The sequence below is a fragment of the Elaeis guineensis genome, chromosome 3 (genome assembly GCF_000442705.2).
Source record: "Elaeis guineensis isolate ETL-2024a chromosome 3, EG11, whole genome shotgun sequence".
NCBI lineage: Eukaryota > Viridiplantae > Streptophyta > Magnoliopsida > Arecales > Arecaceae > Elaeis > Elaeis guineensis.
Genome location: NC_025995.2, coordinates 126,888,707 through 126,907,654, shown reverse-complemented (window position 1 = coordinate 126,907,654; position 18,948 = coordinate 126,888,707). Strand labels below are relative to the sequence as shown.

Here is an 18,948-nt window from a genome sequence, read left to right as displayed (position 1 = left end):
TGGTGTACCTTGACTTGACCTTGCTTCGGTCATCCCTTAGAAATTCAAACTTTCAACGGTCAAAAGCGGCAGCATAGCCTGGAAATTTATTGAACTGTTCAAACTAATCCCATCACGACCCACACTCCCATATGCAGATATGCTCGCTCTCAAGCATCATCACCGCCAGTATTTAAACCCCACCTGCTCATTGGATTCCCTCCACCGAGTCAGAAAAGAAGAAGAAGCAGAGAAATAGATCTGAATTGCATTGGACTAATAATTGCAAGTGTTCTTCCGCGGGATTTTCGCTATTTAATTCACTGCTTCACGGTGTCGAGGACGGCAGCAGTCCCATTCAAATTTGCAACAAGATTTTTTTTTTTTTTTTTTTTTGCTCCCAAGAGAGGAATCGATCTCGAATTCAGATTTTGGAAGGCATTTAGCATTGGAATTTGCTGAAGAGTTCTTGCAGAGCTAGGTGGGGTATTCAGAAGTCTAAAACAATGGAGAGAAAGGGGAGCCTTGTGGGGAGCATGCGGGGAAGCATGCGCCGCACCGTTTCCTCGTGGCGGGCCACCTCCTCAGCAAGTGACATCTTCGGTCGATCCGGACGGGAAGAAGACGATGAGGAGGCCCTGAAATGGGCCGCCATAGAGAAGCTGCCTACCTATGACCGTATGAGGAGAGGCATACTCACGGCAGTGGATGGCGGTGAGATCCAGGAAGTAGACATCCACGGGCTTGGCTTCCAGGAGAGGAAGAATTTGTTGGAGAGATTGGTGAGGACTGCAGAGGAAGATAATGAGAGGTTCCTGTTAAAGTTAAGGAATCGAATGGAACGGTATGTTTCTTTCTTGGTTACGGTTCTGCTTTTCAATAGCATCGATACTATCCTCATCAAATGGATCTCTTGTTGAACTACTTGACTCTTTTTATTTCTTGTATCTTGCAGTGTTGGAATCGATAATCCAACAATTGAGGTCCGGTTTGAGCATCTTAATATTGATGCAGAAGCATACGTGGGAAATCGCGGTGTTCCTACTTTCACCAACTTCTTCTATAACAAGATCATGGTAATTCGCACTTATAGATAGTTACCCTCTCCATACCAAATAAGCATTAAAGGTGAAATTGCATCCTTTGCTTACATGTTTATTGGTACTCTGTCTGAATGAACTGGTGCTTCTTTGTTATTCAGGATGTTCTGAGTTACCTTCATGTTGTTCCAAGCGGAAAGAGACCAATTTCGATCCTTCATGACATCAGTGGAATCATCAGGCCTTGCAGGTAATATGGATTATTATTTAATTTCAAATGACTCCATCATATGTCGAGATGGATTTCTCCATGTTCAGAAAATTCTGATTTGTTTGTATATTATGTGCAGAATGACGCTGTTTCTAGGTCCTCCAGGCTCTGGAAAAACTACTTTGCTCTTAGCTCTGGCAGGAAAACTTGATTCAACTCTAAAGGTAAACATACTGTAAATCTCTATTATATATTGCTGGGCTGTTATTTTGGTCTCAATGTCTCTCAAGAGCGGCTCTAAAATGGAGAATTGAACACTGTAAAGGAATTTACTGATATGTTTGGTTTTGTATCTGATAACGTTGTAGAATGATAAAGCTAACGCGTAAATTATTTGAAAATGTCAGGTATCTGGAAGAGTGACTTACAACGGTCATGACATGGATGAATTTGTCCCTCAAAGGACCTCTGCTTATATTGGTCAGCATGATCTTCACATTGGGGAGATGACAGTGAGAGAGACATTGGCTTTCTCTGCAAGATGCCAAGGAGTTGGAACACGTTATGGTAAGTGAAAAGAGAATGTTTCAGCCAATGTATACCATCAAGGAGCTTCACACATCAAAGAAACTCATAGTTTGCAATCATATACAGACATGTTGACAGAGCTATCAAGAAGAGAAAAAGAAGCAAGCATCAAGCCAGATCCCGACATTGACGTGTACATGAAGGTGAAAACATGATTTGAAAATTCTTGCTTCACATATGTAGCATACATTCATGTGATCTTGACTTAATTAAGGAGGAAGGGGGGTGAAATTAAGATGGCCTTTCCTTTTTATTTAATAAGTTGTTTTTTATACTAATTACACCGTAACAAATCCGCACAACTTTTAAACTATGCATTGCGGCTTATATTTCTTATGAAGTTTTCAGTTCATCATTATGAGGAAAATATAGGATGCATGCAATAGCATAGTAGGTTTCCAACGTTAGACGAATTCATTGAATATCTAAAATTGAAGTAATTCCCCTTTTCTTTGTTCCTGCAGGCTATATCTGTGGAAGGTCAGGAGAGTGTGGTTACGGATTATATTCTGAAAGTAAGTTCTGCAAGAAAAATGAAATACCTATCTTAAACTAACAAAAAGAAAGATATATCAATCGTAAATCAATTTTACCAAACAATATCAGGGAGAAAACTCAATGTACACTATCCTCTTCTGCAGATTTTGGGACTGGAAATATGTGCTGATACTATGGTAGGAGATGCAATGATCAGAGGCATCTCTGGAGGACAAAAGAAGCGTGTTACAACAGGTAACAAGGAAAAGAAGAGACTGAACTGGAAGTCTAGAACTATTAAACATAAGCATAGTGTCCTCTGATCTGAAAAGATATCAAGTTCTGATGATGCTTTATTGGATTCTATGCAGGTGAGATGCTCGTTGGACCAGCTAAGGCCCTATTCATGGATGAGATCTCTACCGGTCTCGACAGCTCCACAACCTACCAGATTGTCAACTCTCTTAGACAATCAGTCCACATCCTTGGTGGGACTGCACTTATTTCGTTGCTTCAGCCAGCTCCAGAGACATACGACCTCTTTGATGACATCGTTCTCCTCTCGGAAGGCCAAATTGTGTATCAAGGCCCTAGGGAAAATATCCTCGAATTCTTTGAATCTATGGGTTTCAAATGTCCTGAAAGGAAAGGTGTGGCAGACTTCTTGCAGGAAGTAAGTATCATTACTCATGGATAATTTCTGATCGCAATCCATTATCGTCGAATAAAAATGGCTCCTTTTTGCAACTAAGTAGATAACTCCATGCTGATCTCTCTAAATCCATAGGTTACATCAAGGAAGGATCAGCATCAGTACTGGGCACACAAAGATGAGCCATACAAGTATATTTCCGTCAATGAGTTTTCAGAAGCCTTCCAGTCATTCCATGTCGGCCGCAAACTAGGAGAGGAGCTTGGTACCCCTTTTGATAGGAGCAGGAACCATCCTGCAGCATTGACAACTTCAAAGTATGGCATTAGCAAGATGGCGCTGTTGAAAGCTTGCATCTCAAGGGAGTGGTTGCTAATGAAGAGGAATTCATTTGTCTACATCTTCAAAGTGGTCCAGGTGAGCAGGGCATAAACCATTGCACTGTTTCTTGAATATTGAAGCTTAACGAGTGTGATGGCAACAAGCTTTCTTCTCTTTCTCACATCAGCTGATAATTCTTGGAACCATTGGAATGACGGTCTTCCTGCGAACGAAAATGCACCGCAATACAGCGGAGGATGGATTTATCTTCTTAGGTGCCATGTTTCTTGGGCTAGTCACTCATCTCTTCAATGGATTTGCAGAACTTGCAATGAGTATTGCAAAGCTCCCTATATTCTACAAGCAAAGAGACCTCCTCTTCTATCCATCATGGGCATATGCATTGCCAACATGGATCCTCAAGATACCCATTTCATTTCTGGAGTGTGCTGTCTGGATAGGCATGACATACTATGTCATTGGCTTCGACCCAAATATCGAAAGGTTAAGACGACTAGAACACAATCACAAGAGTGTATGTTGGCACAAGCAGGCTGAGTTCCTTTTTCATGGATTCTTTCCAGTAACTTAAAATTTGCTGTCCTGCAGGTTTTTCAGGCATTATCTGCTGCTAGTGCTAATTAGTCAGATGGCATCCGGACTTTTCCGGCTTCTTGCTGCACTTGGAAGGGAGATGGTTGTTGCTGATACATTTGGATCCTTTGCACAACTTGTTCTCTTGATTCTTGGTGGATTCCTCATATCACGAGGTATAAAAATGTATACTAATATGGTTCATCAGCTAAAATTTAGCTCACTGATTTAGCACCAGAACACGGCAACTTACTTGCACTCCCTTTTCTTGCAGACGATATTAAGAAATGGTGGATCTGGGGTTACTGGTCATCTCCTCTGATGTATGCACAGAATGCAATTGCGGTAAATGAGTTTCTTGGACATAGTTGGCAAAAGGTACACATATCATTCCTCTCTTTTTTTCTTTTTTTTTTTTTTTTTGCCCTTAATAAAATGGAGGGAGAACCCACCCAAGGTGTCCATATCATTCTTGAACCACAAAAACAATCATCAACACTCTTCCGTGGGGACTGTATTAAATCAAGCTTTCTATCTGGTGCAGATTGTGGATACAAGCAATGTCACATTGGGTGTTCAAGTCTTGAAGAGTCGTGGGATTTTCGTTGATACAAACTGGTATTGGATTGGCGTTGGTGCATTGCTCGGATATGTCTTCCTCTTCAATATCCTCTTTGTTCTCTTCCTTGACTGGCTGGACCGTGAGTATTTATAAGCTCCATCTGTTGCTTCACCTCGCTAAAACTTCTCAAAGTTTATACAACGTGATACTTACTTGGAGTTTGATGCCTTCAGCACTTGGAAAAGGTCAGACGGTTATATCTGAAGAGGAGCTGAGAGAAAAACATGCAAACAGAACTGGAGAAAGCATTGAGCTTTTGCCTGCAGGAACCAACTCCTCTAAGCCGACAGAATCACAAGGTCAGTCTCAGTATATTTATTTGAGGTCGAGCTAGTGGGTCCTCAAGCCCAGAAATCTAAAACAAATTTAAACAAATACAGGGAGTGGGAATGATATTAGGAGGACTACACAAAATGGAGACAACAGAAAGAAGGGAATGGTTCTACCTTTCACTCCTCTTTCAATCACCTTTGATGACATTCGATACTCTGTTGACATGCCACAGGTACATTCAGGCCACAAATGCAAAACATTATGTGTTGTCCTATAACAAAAGTAATAACTAATGATCAAACCTTCACACACAGGAAATGAAAGACAGAGGTATAACGGAGGATCGGTTAATGCTACTGAAGGGTGTGAGTGGAGCTTTCAGGCCAGGAGTCCTTACAGCACTGATGGGTGTGAGTGGGGCGGGTAAGACAACTCTAATGGATGTACTGGCGGGCAGGAAAACTGGAGGATATATAGAAGGAAACATCTCCATATCTGGCTATCCCAAGAAACAGGAAACTTTTGCACGGATATCAGGCTATTGTGAACAAAATGACATCCACTCTCCACATGTCACCGTCTATGAATCCCTTCTCTACTCGGCATGGCTTCGCTTGCCGCCTGAAGTTGACTCTGACATGAGAAAGGTTGGTGGAGTAGGCTTTTCATTGCTAACAGTTTGTTGATGTGTTCTACTTCGATCCCCCACTGATTTCTGGAAACCATTTGCTGCAGATGTTTGTCGAGGAGGTCATGGAGCTTGTAGAGCTGACATCTCTAAGAGGAGCACTGGTAGGATTGCCTGGGGTGAATGGCCTATCAACCGAACAGAGGAAGAGGCTTACCATCGCCGTCGAGCTGGTCGCCAACCCCTCTATCATATTTATGGATGAGCCAACCTCTGGATTGGATGCAAGGGCAGCAGCAATTGTGATGAGGACAGTCAGAAACACCGTGGACACAGGAAGGACTGTGGTGTGCACAATTCACCAGCCCAGCATTGACATCTTTGAAGCTTTTGATGAGGTCGGGTGCAAGTGAAATCAAAGAGCTATGTAATTCTGATCGATCCTTCCATATGCCTGTGTGTTAACAATGATCTCTCTTCCTTCCCAATTGCAGCTCTTCCTTATGAAAAGAGGTGGAGAAGAGATATATGTTGGCCCCTTGGGACGAAATTCATGCCATTTGATCAAGTACTTTGAGGTGAGTTTTGGTGATCCAACACCGAAAGCAAACAATTTGTTCTTATTTTACCACCAAATAGGGATGCCGATTTCATCATTGTTTAATTTTTGTCCAGGGGATTGAAGGAGTCAGAAAAATAAAAGATGGTTACAACCCTGCAACATGGATGTTGGAGGTGACCACCCCGGCACAAGAAGAAATTTTGGGGGTCAACTTTGCTGAAATATACAAGAATTCTGATCTATTCAAGTAGGTTTACGGGTTCATGGTTCCAAAATCATACTTAATTCTTGGAGAAATTGATAGCCATCTGTATTTATAGTTCTCACTCGTCGATGGAAAATGTTGCAGGAGAAACAAAGCTTTGATCAGTGAACTAAGTAGTCCTCCACCTGGGTCAAAAGACCTATTTTTCCCAACCAAATACTCACAGCCCTTCATTACACAGTGCATGGCCTGCTTGTGGAAGCAACACAAATCTTACTGGCGCAATCCATCATATACTGCCACAAGAATTTTCTTCACTGCTGTCATTGCCCTCATATTTGGCACCATCTTCTGGAGACTTGGAAAAAAAGTGTAAGCCATCACCGCAACTCTAGCAATAAAATCTAATTTGCAAGCATGTATCGATACCCTCTCATGTTCTGGAATAACCAACCAATAACAAGGTTTCATCTTTATGATTGAAAATTTTGCAGAAATACACGACAAGATTTGTTCAATTCCTTAGGCTCCATGTATGCTGCAGTTCTGTTTATTGGCATACAGAATGGCCAAACCGTGCAACCAATTGTAGATGTTGAGCGAACAGTTTTCTACAGAGAAAAGGCTGCTGGAATGTATTCTGCTCTACCCTATGCATTCGCGCAGGTAATAACAACAATCAATATCTAAAGGTCCATCTAAATTAAGCTTAATGGAGGTTTACTACTTGTTGAAAGACTCTTTCTTGTCATGTTTAATTGAGCTTAATTAGTTTTCATGCTACTTGGGGTCACTTCTCATAATATGCCAATGTTTGCAGGTTCTAATTGAGATTCCACACATCTTCCTTCAAACTGTTATATATGGACTCATCGTGTATAGCTTGATCGGTTTTGATTGGACACTTGAAAAATTCTTTTGGTACCTCTTCTTCATGTTCTTCACTTTCATGTATTTCACATTCTATGGTATGATGGCGGTCGCCATGACACCTAACAGCGACATTGCTGCCATAGTCTCCACTGCATTCTATGCCATATGGAATATTTTTGCAGGCTTTCTAATTCCTCGACCCGTAAGTCTTGCCGATCCCTTTTCTGATTGAGGTATTTGGATTTTCATTATACAACTGAATTTTTAATGTCTTTCTGTGGATGGTTACAGAGGATTCCTGTGTGGTGGAGATGGTATTCTTGGGCATGCCCGGTGGCTTGGACCTTGTATGGACTGGTTGCCTCACAGTTCGGAGATTATACAAATCCCATGAACAATGGTGAGACCGTGCAAGGCTTCATCAGGAGGTATTTTGGGTTCAGGCATGACTTCTTGGGTATAGTAGCTGTTGCAGTTGTTGGGTTTGCTCTACTCTTTGCTTTCGTCTTTGCCTTTTCCATCAAAGTTTTTAACTTCCAGAGAAGATGAGAAGAGTTATATCATGAAAATGATGTATCTAATTGTTATTTTTTTTAAATTTAAACTATCATGTATATCAATGTGTATGATCTTCTCTCTTTTCCTTCAGTTTTTTTGGTCAGGCTATGATAAATGCGAGCTTATTTTATAAGAACTTGAATATCTTGCCTATGTAATACTTTTGCATCAATATACAAATCAGTTTGGACCAAAGATAATTAATTGGACCAAATATAATTAAGTTCGTACGGCAAGAATACTGTTGAAACATAATCTTTAACATGCTACAAGCGACGCCCACGAACCACAACCCAGTCACCAGTTCCTCTTAATTTTAAGGCGGGGCTCTATTACCAACACAAAAAACCTTACATATAAAATAACCAACCACCCTGGAAGCTTGTAATTCCGGTCAATGTTCTTCAGAGTAGGATCTGCATTGGTACCATCTAATCATATTATTCAGTCAGCTGCAATCTACAAAGTCACTTACGTTACAAAGCAAACAAGCGGTTAGCAAGTCAAAACTATAAGCCAGCAAACAGCTAAAAAGGCACCAATCTTTGAGGAACTAATCGATCCAATACTTCCACACCCAGCCATTAATCTGATCAATTTACCATTTTTGTGAGAGGCCGCAGCAGCCTCGCAAAAGGCAAAATACAAGCACAAGTGCAGCTGTCAAAAATGTCACACAAAATCTTACCTACACAAAAAATGAGATACTGCATTCTATTGAATAAATGTCGCACAGATCTAAATGCAAATGCGAAAAAACAAACTCATTGCAGACGGGAATTAGCTTGCCGCATATGTTACAGTTGTGCAAGTATCTCAGTATTACTTAACAACAACAACAACAACAATCTCACCAGGGAACAAAGGGGAAAAAACAGAGAGAGAGAGGAGAGAGCAGTTAGACCTACAGACCCACCTGAAGAGCAACAACAAAGAAGAGAGCACAGTAGCAACTGATCACTGTGCACCTCTTGATTCAGTTCGACAGACTATCCAAGAAGCTCTGCAGCTCCCTCAGTCCCTCTGCCGATATACTTCTTTGAACCCGTGGCCTTGGGGCTGTCAGAGCTGGAGGTGGCCTTGACTGGAAGCATACTACAACCACAGCAAGGTTGTCACTGCTCTTCCTCTTGAGAGCTTCATCAACAAGCTCCTTGCAGCATGTGGCAGGGTCATTGTGCTCCTGGAGTTTCCGCCGTGCAAAGTCAACTGCATTCTGGCTACGGAACACATCCCAGATGCCATCACAGCCCATAATAAGGAACTCATCCTCTTCTGTAAGCTTCATCCTCATCACCTCAGGTTCTGCACTGAGAGGCCCTAAACCACCCTGGTCCTTCATGTTTTCCATGTGCCAGTCACCAATGGCACGGGACACATTGAGCTGCCCATTGAGGTAGCCATCATACACATATCCTCCAGAAGCTTCTATTCGCTTCCTCTCTTTGGTGCAACCTGGTTTGTGATCCCGAGACATTTCAATGGCCTTACCCCTGCGGCAGAGCACAGCTCGGCAGTCCCCAGCATTAGCAACCACCAATGACCTGTCCCACCAGCACCAAGGGGGAAAAATTTTAAGTAAAAAATAACATATGCCAAAAGGGTGGGGGAGGGATAGGAAAGGAATCCTGCCAAATCAACATGACAGTATACACGAATAAGAAATTAACAATGCCTAATTGCTTATTTTAGCAGGTTGATATCACTTAGTACAATCAGGAGAAGTACCGTGACCCACACTGATCAGGGTGCAGGTCACACATCACATGATTAACCGGCAAAAATAATACAATTTGAATGTACTTACTGCCCAGACTACTAGGTTACTGCAGCTTAAATAGACACCACATGGCATCACAGGCCCAGGAGTGCACGCGCACGCGCGCACACACAAAGAGAAGGAGAAACAGTAACAAAATTACAACATGCAGAACCTTGATTATGATGTATTACAATGAATGTAATTCTTTTAATTAGTCCAAAAATAGAAGAAAGCAAAATTTTGATCGAAAGGGAAGACAATAATTTGAATAGAAGATTCACGTCCAGGCAACATCCACCAAAGAAACAAATTTTTTCTGAAATGATAAATCATCGAAATGGACCAAAATAAAGCTATTGTCCATGAAAAGGACTAGGATAAAAGATATAGGATTATCCCTCCCAGCAATTTCACATCTGGTTCATATGAAATGCATCAAAATCCAACCTCATTGGCAGATAATGAGCCATAAATCCTTCAATCACAATCCTAGATTATTATACATGTAGAATGCTTCTCTTTAACATTTGAAAATAAAATGGATAGGAAGGGGGGAGGGCAAACAGAAGACCTGGTGTTTAGTTCTATAATAATAATATGTATCTGAACGTACATGATCATCCATAGGAACACTCTGACCTTGTTGACTCAGAAGGTGGTATATCAAATATCACCTTACTCCAATTTAAGGTCAACAAGCTTGACATGACTACTAGGAGGAATTAACAGATCTGAAAAAGAAAAGAAAAACATAGGCGAGTATTAGTAGATATAGGCCTGACCTTCCGAGAACAAGTGCAGCCAGCGCAGTCGTACCAGACGCAAGGGCAGAATTAACGGAGCAGGCCTCTGCAAAAGCGGAGTCTGTTTGCAAAAATGCAGATGCAAACACTCTCTCAATCTCCCTTGGGAAGTCCTCATCCCCTCCAATAAATCTCGGCAAGTTGCTGCAAGCAAAGTCAGCAGCATGCTTTCCTCCATGCCCATCAAACACCTATCAATAACCAGTATGTGAAAAACTTCAATTTAGCAAAAGAAGACTCCAGGTGGGACTAAGGTGATGTTAAAACCTAAGTAAAGAAAGAGGGAGAGCTGATAATATGGCATTCGCATTAGTTAGAATAGCTATCTTCTGACGATTCCCTCAACCATTCTTTAATAGCAACCAGTCAACCAAAAATATGGCTAGATGTTGATAGATAAAACAGCAACTAAAGGTAGCCAACTTTCACACACAATTGACACAATAATATGTTGATAGATCAGAATTCATCTTATTTTTTGATTGGTCAGATCTTCGCATACCAAAGTTTCCTATTTGAATTTGTATGCAGTAAATTATGCCCAAGAATAATACCCCATAAAAGGCACCAGGCCCTTCTCCAAAGTTCTTAAGCCCATAATCTTGCATGAAGTTGTCACAGCAAACAAACGCATCTTCCATACTCGGGCGGATTCCTATATCAGCCCACCCTCCAGACCGTAAAATCGGGATATACTCAGTCTCATAATCTTCCCTGCTTATTTCAGGCTCAGAGATTGCATCCATTATATTTGTCTTCACCTGCAAAAGCCCAGATTAGTAAGTTACACAAACCACTGAAGATGATAATGTGGGCATTGCAAAATCAATCCATCGAAATACATCTGGTTCCACAGCTCATCGACATTATCAAACTCAAGTCTCAAATCAATTTCATTGCTTAAAGATAAATTTCTTTGCCAAGCCACAATAATGTTAACTTATATAACACCTATTGATAATTAGATTATTTGTTTATTGATATGAAAAAAACATACTTAGCAGTGGGTGTCGAGATTGTGTATCGATATCAAAACTTTTTTTTATTGATACAAATGGAGGGAAACAGACTGATAGCATGCTATATCAACTTTCCACATAATATGCAACAGTATATCAGCAACAGATTCATCCCCCAACCTTATGGGATGAACATGAAAATATAGCAATCATATATCAGATTCAAACTTTCAAAGACCAGAAGAAGAAAAAGAATTATAGCCAATTTGTGCCTCGTCACCCGGCCAACCTCCCCCTCCTTGACTCCTTCTCCACTGTTCCCTCCACCCACCCCCTCGTCCTCTCCCTCCCTCCCCACCAGCAACCCTCATCGCCAACCCACCCAACTCCTCCTAGTCCCAGTCCCAGCTCAGGGCCACCTCATCCCCCTACTCGACCTCACCCACCACCTCTCCAACTGCTTCACTACCGCCAGCGCCACCCTCTCCCTCACCATCCTTGTCACCCCGGCCAACCTCCCTTGACTCCTTCCTCTCCACCCGCCCCCTCGTCCCCGCCACACCCCCCCCCCCCCCCCCGAGGGCATCGAGCATCTGCGCAATCTTCCTCCCCAAGCCTGCTTCACCGCCCTCACATATACAAAGACAAAGGAAAGAGCCAAAGAGGAAGAAGAAGAGCATCAGAGTTCATGAAGTAGATTCACCCTTATCAGATTTTTTTTTTTTCTTTTCCATCAGTTATATACCAGTTGCAGTAAATATGGAAAAGTAAAGCCAAACTTATTTGTCTTGATCAATGAATATTAAGCCTACAATCATCATTACTTCTTTATGACACACCCTGGCCCTTCCTTTTCTTTTATTGCTTTTGTTTTTATTCTTCTTTTTCACCTTCACCTTCCACTTGCTCTTTTCATGAATTGAATAGGAAAAATAAAAAGTTAGGCAACATGATTAATAGGTATATCTCTCAAGTTCCATCCACTTATCTGATTTCTAGCATCTGTTCTAATTTATACTTCTCCATCAATCCATGTTCCTCCTTCAAGGAGTTACTATGTAGAAATTCTGAATTATGTATGAGACAGAGTAAATTTTAATTATTATGCTTCAGTAAGGAAATATTAGCTTGTTATGCAAAAGCTAACACAATGTTTTTTTTCATTCGCAATGAAGTGGTAATCAAACGGTCTAATATGTTTTCACGTTTTACATTTTTTAGGATTTAATTATTTAACGAATTTTTGAAAGCCAGCATCACATGCTCATTCCAAGGGCTTAAGTATATCAACTTGTAATATATTTGTAACTGCATCACTAACCTGCAATCAGGAAGATCAACGCTCAGGTGATACTTTAGCTTACAAAGTTAGTTATGTGTGATATCCGAATCAATATACTATGCCAACTTACTAAATTGACAGATCATGAAACCATTAATAGATGCTACAGAATAATAATGTTTTTGCATGAACAGGATCCAGAAAAGCATGAGAGCTGCTTGACAAAATGACCCTGTAAAACAAACATTGAGAGGAAGCATGCTTTTCTGCTAACGAGGACGCCATCAATTCCTGTTGTAAACTAAGGTGAGGAAAATTATCAATGCTTTGACGCAATCAATACTTGGATAGCTATATATATGTTGCATGATATTTGATTTTAGCTTACAATGTTGTAAGTATGCATTTATTATGAATGAATGAATGATATCGGAATCAATATACTATGCCAACTTACTAAATTGACAGATCGCGAAACCATTGATAGATGCTACAGAATAAGTGATAATAATTTTGCATAAACAGTATCAAGAAAAGAATGAAACCCGCTTGACAAAATGACCCTGTAAAACCAACACTGAGAGGAAACATGCTCCTCTACTAACGAGGACGAAATAAATTCCTTTTGCAAACTAAGGTGAGTAGCAAATTATCAACGCTTTATTAGCAAAATATTTCGAAAAAAAAAGTAGGCAGCGATTAAATTTCATATCTTGCAGTACTAAAATAAGCACGACTCGAAAGAAAAGGGAAGGGGAAAAAGAGAAACAAGAATACGGATTTAAAAGACTACATTATCGAGTTGCAGAAAACGCAAAAAGGAGAACTTTTTGACATCACATCCGAGGATAATATCACAAGAATTCTACAAAACCAAGAAAAAATCAATAACTAGCCAAGAACAGTGAAGTGACACCCAAAGAGCCTAGACATTATCAACAGGAAGGCGGAATTCAGAAGAATGGGACGAAGGAGAAGAATAGAGGACTCACGAGAGAGCTGTGGGGAAGAAGCGTGGGCGTGCCAGTGGAGCTCAGGGGAGCCGCGCTGAAGCAACGGCGGTAGGATCCGGAGAGCGGATTCGGCGGGCGGCCGTCGCAAGGGCTCCCATTCTCTCCACCTCTCATGCTCCCCTCCATCTCGCCGCACTTCCGTCACATCCCTTGAACCGAAGACTTCGACGGAACTAGTTCGTGCCAAATTTTAGGGTTGTGGAGAAAGATCGAAAACGTGAGAAGGAATCGCGAAGGAAAGCGGGCACGGCGCTTCGGTTCCAAGGCCTATTAGGGTTTCTCGGGCAAACAGAAGAAGAAGAGAATAAAACAGCGGGCGGAGGGAAGCATAGAATTAAAAATGATAAAAAAGAACGAGGAGAAGTTAATTAGGATTAGAAATTGGATGGATTTACCCACAAGGGGCATCCGCTGGAGACGGGCTAAGATAGCGTCTCGATTAGTTGGTTGCCAGCTGGCGCAGGGGCGGGGCCGGATAATTTATTTGGTGACAGAAGGGCCAATGCAATGCTGTATCAGAATTAAAAGAACCAGAGGACGGGGATAAAATAATTACAGGAATAAAGCAAAGGGATACACCACAAGTCAAACTGTTTGAAGGATCAAAAACCCAATGATGGCCAAATGATGTAATGCGTGAGAGATCGCAACCGGCTGACCCAAAAATAACAGTAGTGAAGATAAGTTTTATGTATCCATAGATATATCAAATAGTAGGATAAAGAGATTTAACTATAGCTATGGTGTGTGCCTGTAAACAGTAACATAATAGCCCGATGAAGTAGATGAGTGAAATTCTGATGAAACCCAAATCTTGCGATAGCTTAAGAGTAAGATCCTGATACAGTAGCAGAATAGTGGCAAAAAACAAATCGACTTGCCATTTAGTGTATACCCTACGATTAATACATTGCCGAATGTTGGAGAATTTAAAAAGCTGATGAAGTAAATATATGATCCTGACTTTGGTGAAGGGAGCAAACGAATCACAGCAAAAAGTAACAAGTGTAACCACGGAAGAACCAGATGTGATGATGTGAAGAAAATAGGCATCCAACTGTAGGGTTGCAGCCATGGGATTAAAGAAAATGAAGCACAGCCAGACCTTTGTGTAGAACCAAGTAAATTGAGCAGCACCAGTAAAGGAATAAACAGCATCTTGGAACCAACAGTGTTGATGAGTAAGAACCAATTGAACAAAGCTCATGCAGCATCTTGGAAAGCGAAGTACCAACAAGCAACTTGGAAGGAGCAAAGAACTTGATATAATAATAAGCCAGAGGATGCAGCTGACAGCTGAAAGAATAGTAGAACACAAATACATATGATCTCCCTGAGATTCTTGTACATGAGAAACATATGTTGAAGTTTCAATGGAGCAATAATATGTCTGATCTCCCTGAAGTTCTCGTACATGAGAATCATATCTTGAAGCTTCCATGGAGCCAAGTTGTGCACCATAAGCAAACAGTATCACTTGCAAATAATTAGATAGCACTGTGTGATTTATGGTCTTTACAAATAAACATAAGCAGCATGGAGACCCGGCATACAGACATAAGAAAGTTGTCTTTATATAAGAAATCGGAGATAGACAGGCAAGTATTGCGGCATAAAAGGTAGAACATCATTAGTCTCACATTTATTGTGAGTCAAAAAAAATTCTGACTTTATAGGATATGATCATCTTTTCTATACGAGCATTTTTTGAAAGACAAAACTTGAGATTCATGGATCAGAATGGATAATACCTCATGTACCGAGTCATGAGCTTTTGCTGCAACAGTAGCACCCTAGATAAGAGACCACTCCTATAACTATGGGGCTTCTCTTATTTATATACTAGTATATAGTAAAAATAAAGAGAAAGGCATCTTCTGTCCATTAGACTCCTTTTTTATCGGGGACCTATGGTAAAAATAAAGAGGAGGCACTACAATAAAAAATAATTTTTTATGATAAATTACTTGTGGCATTTCTTATTATATGCTGCTGAAATCTTTTTTTTTGCTCTATTTTGATAAAAATACCACTATTTTTCAATAAGTATTTTTTATTAACAGTACTTTATTATAAATACCGCTATAAATTTATATATTTTATGATATATTACTAAATATCTGAACAAAAATTATGTCATTTAATTAATATATCGATAAATAATATCATAATTTATGAGATTTTGAAAAATTATTTCTAAATTTTAAATAATTAATTTTTATATAGAGCTTAATTCAATCATACTGATCTCATAAAATATGTTATTATATATATATTTTTAATATTATTTATTAAATATATGAATATATATAAATAAGTTAAATAAATTATATTTATATATTAATAATATAAATTATAGATTGATGGTTAAAAACGTGCTTTGCTCTTTCTTTTTTTTTTTTTTTCTGTGTGTAGTAAGGGCACCTCCCGTCCAAGACAATAATAGACAATCACTCACCTTATTTCTTGCTACAAATAACAGCGGAAGAAGAGAGAAGGTCCTATTTATATTTATCATCTTCCTTTTCGCTTTTTTTTTTTCCCCATTAAATATCAGTTCTTGCTCTTTTTTATCGGTCCCCCGTTTTGACTGACGCTAGCGGGATCCCGTCCAGCCGCAAACCATGCGCTAAGACCACCGTGAAGTATGAGTTTGAATTTTTCTCCACCCTCAATTGTGCCTCGATTTGAAATACTATTCTCTTTGGACACGTGCTAAATATTCCACATGAAATGATAGCTCACACTATCTTTTAACTCAGAACTATTAAAAAAGCTAGCACCAACCCAATTGCATTGGATTCAGCTATTAAATCACCGCATAAGAAAAAACAATGGTGATATGTAAATCGCTATGCCGTGAGATCAATCATTAGCCTAGTTTTGATGCTTTGATTTATCCTTGAAACCATTACAAGAGATCAGAAGTGACATCGAGATATCAGTGCCCACCCTAAACTTATGCCTTAGCCTTACAAATATCAAATACTCTTCAATCAAGGGGACAGGCCTATCTCAATATGGACTAATATTGATACTTAAGGACGTTACTGGCTATTACTATACGCAAATATTTCTATCAAAGATTTTGTTACGATACTCTTTTATATTATTTTATTATAAAAAATATTTAAAATATTTATATTATTATTTTTAATATTTATTTTTTAAAAATAATATTTTTTTTTTCTTTCTTCTTTCTCTCTCTGCCTGTGCTTTCTCCGCGTCCGCCACCGCCCCCCCACCGGCACCACCCCCGGCTCCACCCCCTGCTCGTCCACGACCTGCAGCTCCTCCATCCTCTTCCCTCCCTCCCCGCACTACCATCCCTCCGCACGGTGCAGCCCGTGGCTTCTCCGCGCCCCCCCTCTCCGACGGCCCGCGCGCAGCCATCCTTGCCCTCGCGGCCACAGCTTCTCCACCCTCCCATGCACCCCCTCCTCCTAACGGCCCGCGGCCAACCCCCCTCTCCAGTCCCTGCCCCCAAGCCTGGCAGCTTCTCTGCACCCCCACCCGGCGACTGCTCCGGCAGCTTCTCTGTTTCCCCCCATCCCGTGACCGGCAGCTTCTCTGCACCCCTGCCAAACCACCCCTGCAACGTCGGCGGCTTCTTTGCACCCCCACCCCTTGACGGTCTATAGCTTCTCCGTGCCACCACCACACACACCCAACCCCCACAGCACCCACAACTTCTCTACACCGTCACTGCCGCCCTCCATCCCACTCTAGTGGCCCACGAAGAAATAGAAGATTTTTTGAAAAAAAAAATGATTATGATATAAAATAATTTTAATCTTTAAAATTTTTACTGTATCATCCATATAAATGAATATTCTATTCATTTGAAATCTGAATGATCCATATTTAATTTAATAATTAAAATCAGATAAAAAATAAAAAAGTTAAAATACCTATTTGAGCACTGTAGCAAAACTCTTCTATCAACTATCGTGAGGCTGAAAAGAAGAAGAAGAAGAAACTTGCATGGTAAAAATTATCATTTCCTCAACTTTTCAATGATTATCTATAATGTTGTTGAAGCTTAGCTCCTAGCCCCCGTGCAAAAGCCTCCTGATTATTGGTGCCAAGGCCCTCAATTAGTCACCAGGCTCAATACCATGATTCTCATACGTCATCCATTCTATAAGGCATGGTTAAAGAACCTACTAGTCATACATTCAGGCTGTCTATCTGGTCTATCGTAGAAAGAGAAATTATTGAGCTTTTTTTTTTCTGTCTGAAAGAGGTGCAGGTGTGGCACTTGACGAGTCTGCACACATTTTCTTCTCAAGAGGAGACCTTAGCCCTGGAGTTCCTAGAGCTGCTAAGGCAAAGTACTAGTACAGGAGCGGTGAGATCGATTGGCATTCCGACAGCCTATATTGCTTAGTAGATCTGGCTCTCCAAGAATATCCTGATGTTTGAGGCCAGATGTTCGATGAGATTTATTCTAGAGAGAGCCCTAACTTTGACTATTGAGGTGATTGATATAACCTTGAAACCCCTGAAGATCTGGGACTCCCAACTAGCTTATGTAACAGCCCGTGAAGTGTTCATCATCTAGGAGCCCTTTCTTCGAGGTTCCTTAGACTCAACTTCGACTGTAGTGTCAGCGATAGGAGTGATGGAGCTGGTTTTATGATCCATGATTACACCTCTAGACTTGTAGCAACTAGGAGAGTCATCTCTTCGATCCATCCGTTCCTACTACAGAGGTTCAGGCCGCGTGGGCTAAGATTATTTATGCATGTCGGACTCTCCATATCGATCATCTGTTCATAGAAGGTGACTCAGCCACCGTGGTAACTTGGCCTCAGAAGAGCATGCGGGGGGAAACTAGTCACCACCTTTTACATGATATTGTGGCCATGCTAGCAGATTATGCAGTCCTTACCATCAGATATGCCTTTCAAGAGATGAATACTGCAGCTGACTAGAAGTTGTATTTATCGCGGAGCACTCTGGACCATGCCTTTGGTCTGATTCGTGAGAGATCCCTAACTACCTTAGAGATATTTTGTTTTTTGATTATCTTGATTATATATACACTTGAAGATTTTTTTTTTTTTTTTTTTGATAAGGAGAGAAAACTTTATTCACCGTTGCAGCTCAAGACCAGAAGTATAAACTGAGCCCCAACACAAGTAACAATAACCATAAAAAGGCTCAGCCCTTAGCACAAAAGCATTAATACAGGAAACAAAAGAGTAGACAACCAGGTAAAATACATAATTCTCTGTACAAAACCCAAACAAAGTAGCTATGTGGGTAATATATGTGTGATGGCCCGGCCCGAGTAAGAATCCCAGCTCAGAATCAGCCAAAGCCCAAACGAAAAAAAAAAAAAAAAAGAAGAAAACAGGGGAGAAGACTCCCTAAGGGAGTCTTCTTCCTCCTCTCGTCGGCTCCCAATCGGAGTCAGAAAGAGCCCCCTCCAGCTCTATTTAAGGAGGAGATCCCTCCTCTCTTCCTTCCACCAAAGATCTGAGATCCAGTCGGTAGCAATCGCCGAAAAATCCTCACAGAGATCCGTCCCTGTGCCCGTC

The 18,948-nt window shown here is 40.7% G+C and overlaps 2 protein-coding genes across 2 annotated transcripts; one reads left to right on the top strand and one right to left on the bottom strand.

The window, feature by feature from the left end:
• The first annotated feature begins 212 nt into the window (after positions 1-212).
• On the top strand, positions 213-7,725 carry LOC105040240 (ABC transporter G family member 39). Its single transcript, XM_010916673.4, has 24 exons — positions 213-823; positions 935-1,055; positions 1,181-1,269; positions 1,370-1,454; positions 1,638-1,797; positions 1,885-1,961; positions 2,283-2,333; positions 2,460-2,550; positions 2,667-2,968; positions 3,083-3,364; positions 3,456-3,772; positions 3,878-4,038; positions 4,137-4,240; positions 4,407-4,563; positions 4,658-4,783; positions 4,865-4,989; positions 5,072-5,404; positions 5,493-5,783; positions 5,880-5,963; positions 6,061-6,194; positions 6,297-6,524; positions 6,647-6,818; positions 6,973-7,227; positions 7,317-7,725. Exons 1-24 carry the CDS (start codon positions 486-488, stop codon positions 7,572-7,574), a joined length of 4,341 nt encoding a protein of 1,446 aa, XP_010914975.2. The 5' UTR covers positions 213-485; the 3' UTR covers positions 7,575-7,725.
• A 597-nt stretch (positions 7,726-8,322) lies between these two features.
• Positions 8,323-13,740, bottom strand: LOC105040241 (probable protein phosphatase 2C 57). The gene is made up of 4 exons (XM_010916674.4): positions 13,382-13,740; positions 10,703-10,909; positions 10,128-10,339; positions 8,323-9,127 (listed from the first exon to the last, which is right to left on the bottom strand). The coding sequence occupies exons 1-4, from the start codon at positions 13,526-13,528 to the stop codon at positions 8,560-8,562; spliced, it is 1,134 nt and encodes a 377-aa protein (XP_010914976.1). The 5' UTR covers positions 13,529-13,740; the 3' UTR covers positions 8,323-8,559.
• Positions 13,741-18,948: the final 5,208 nt, after the last annotated feature.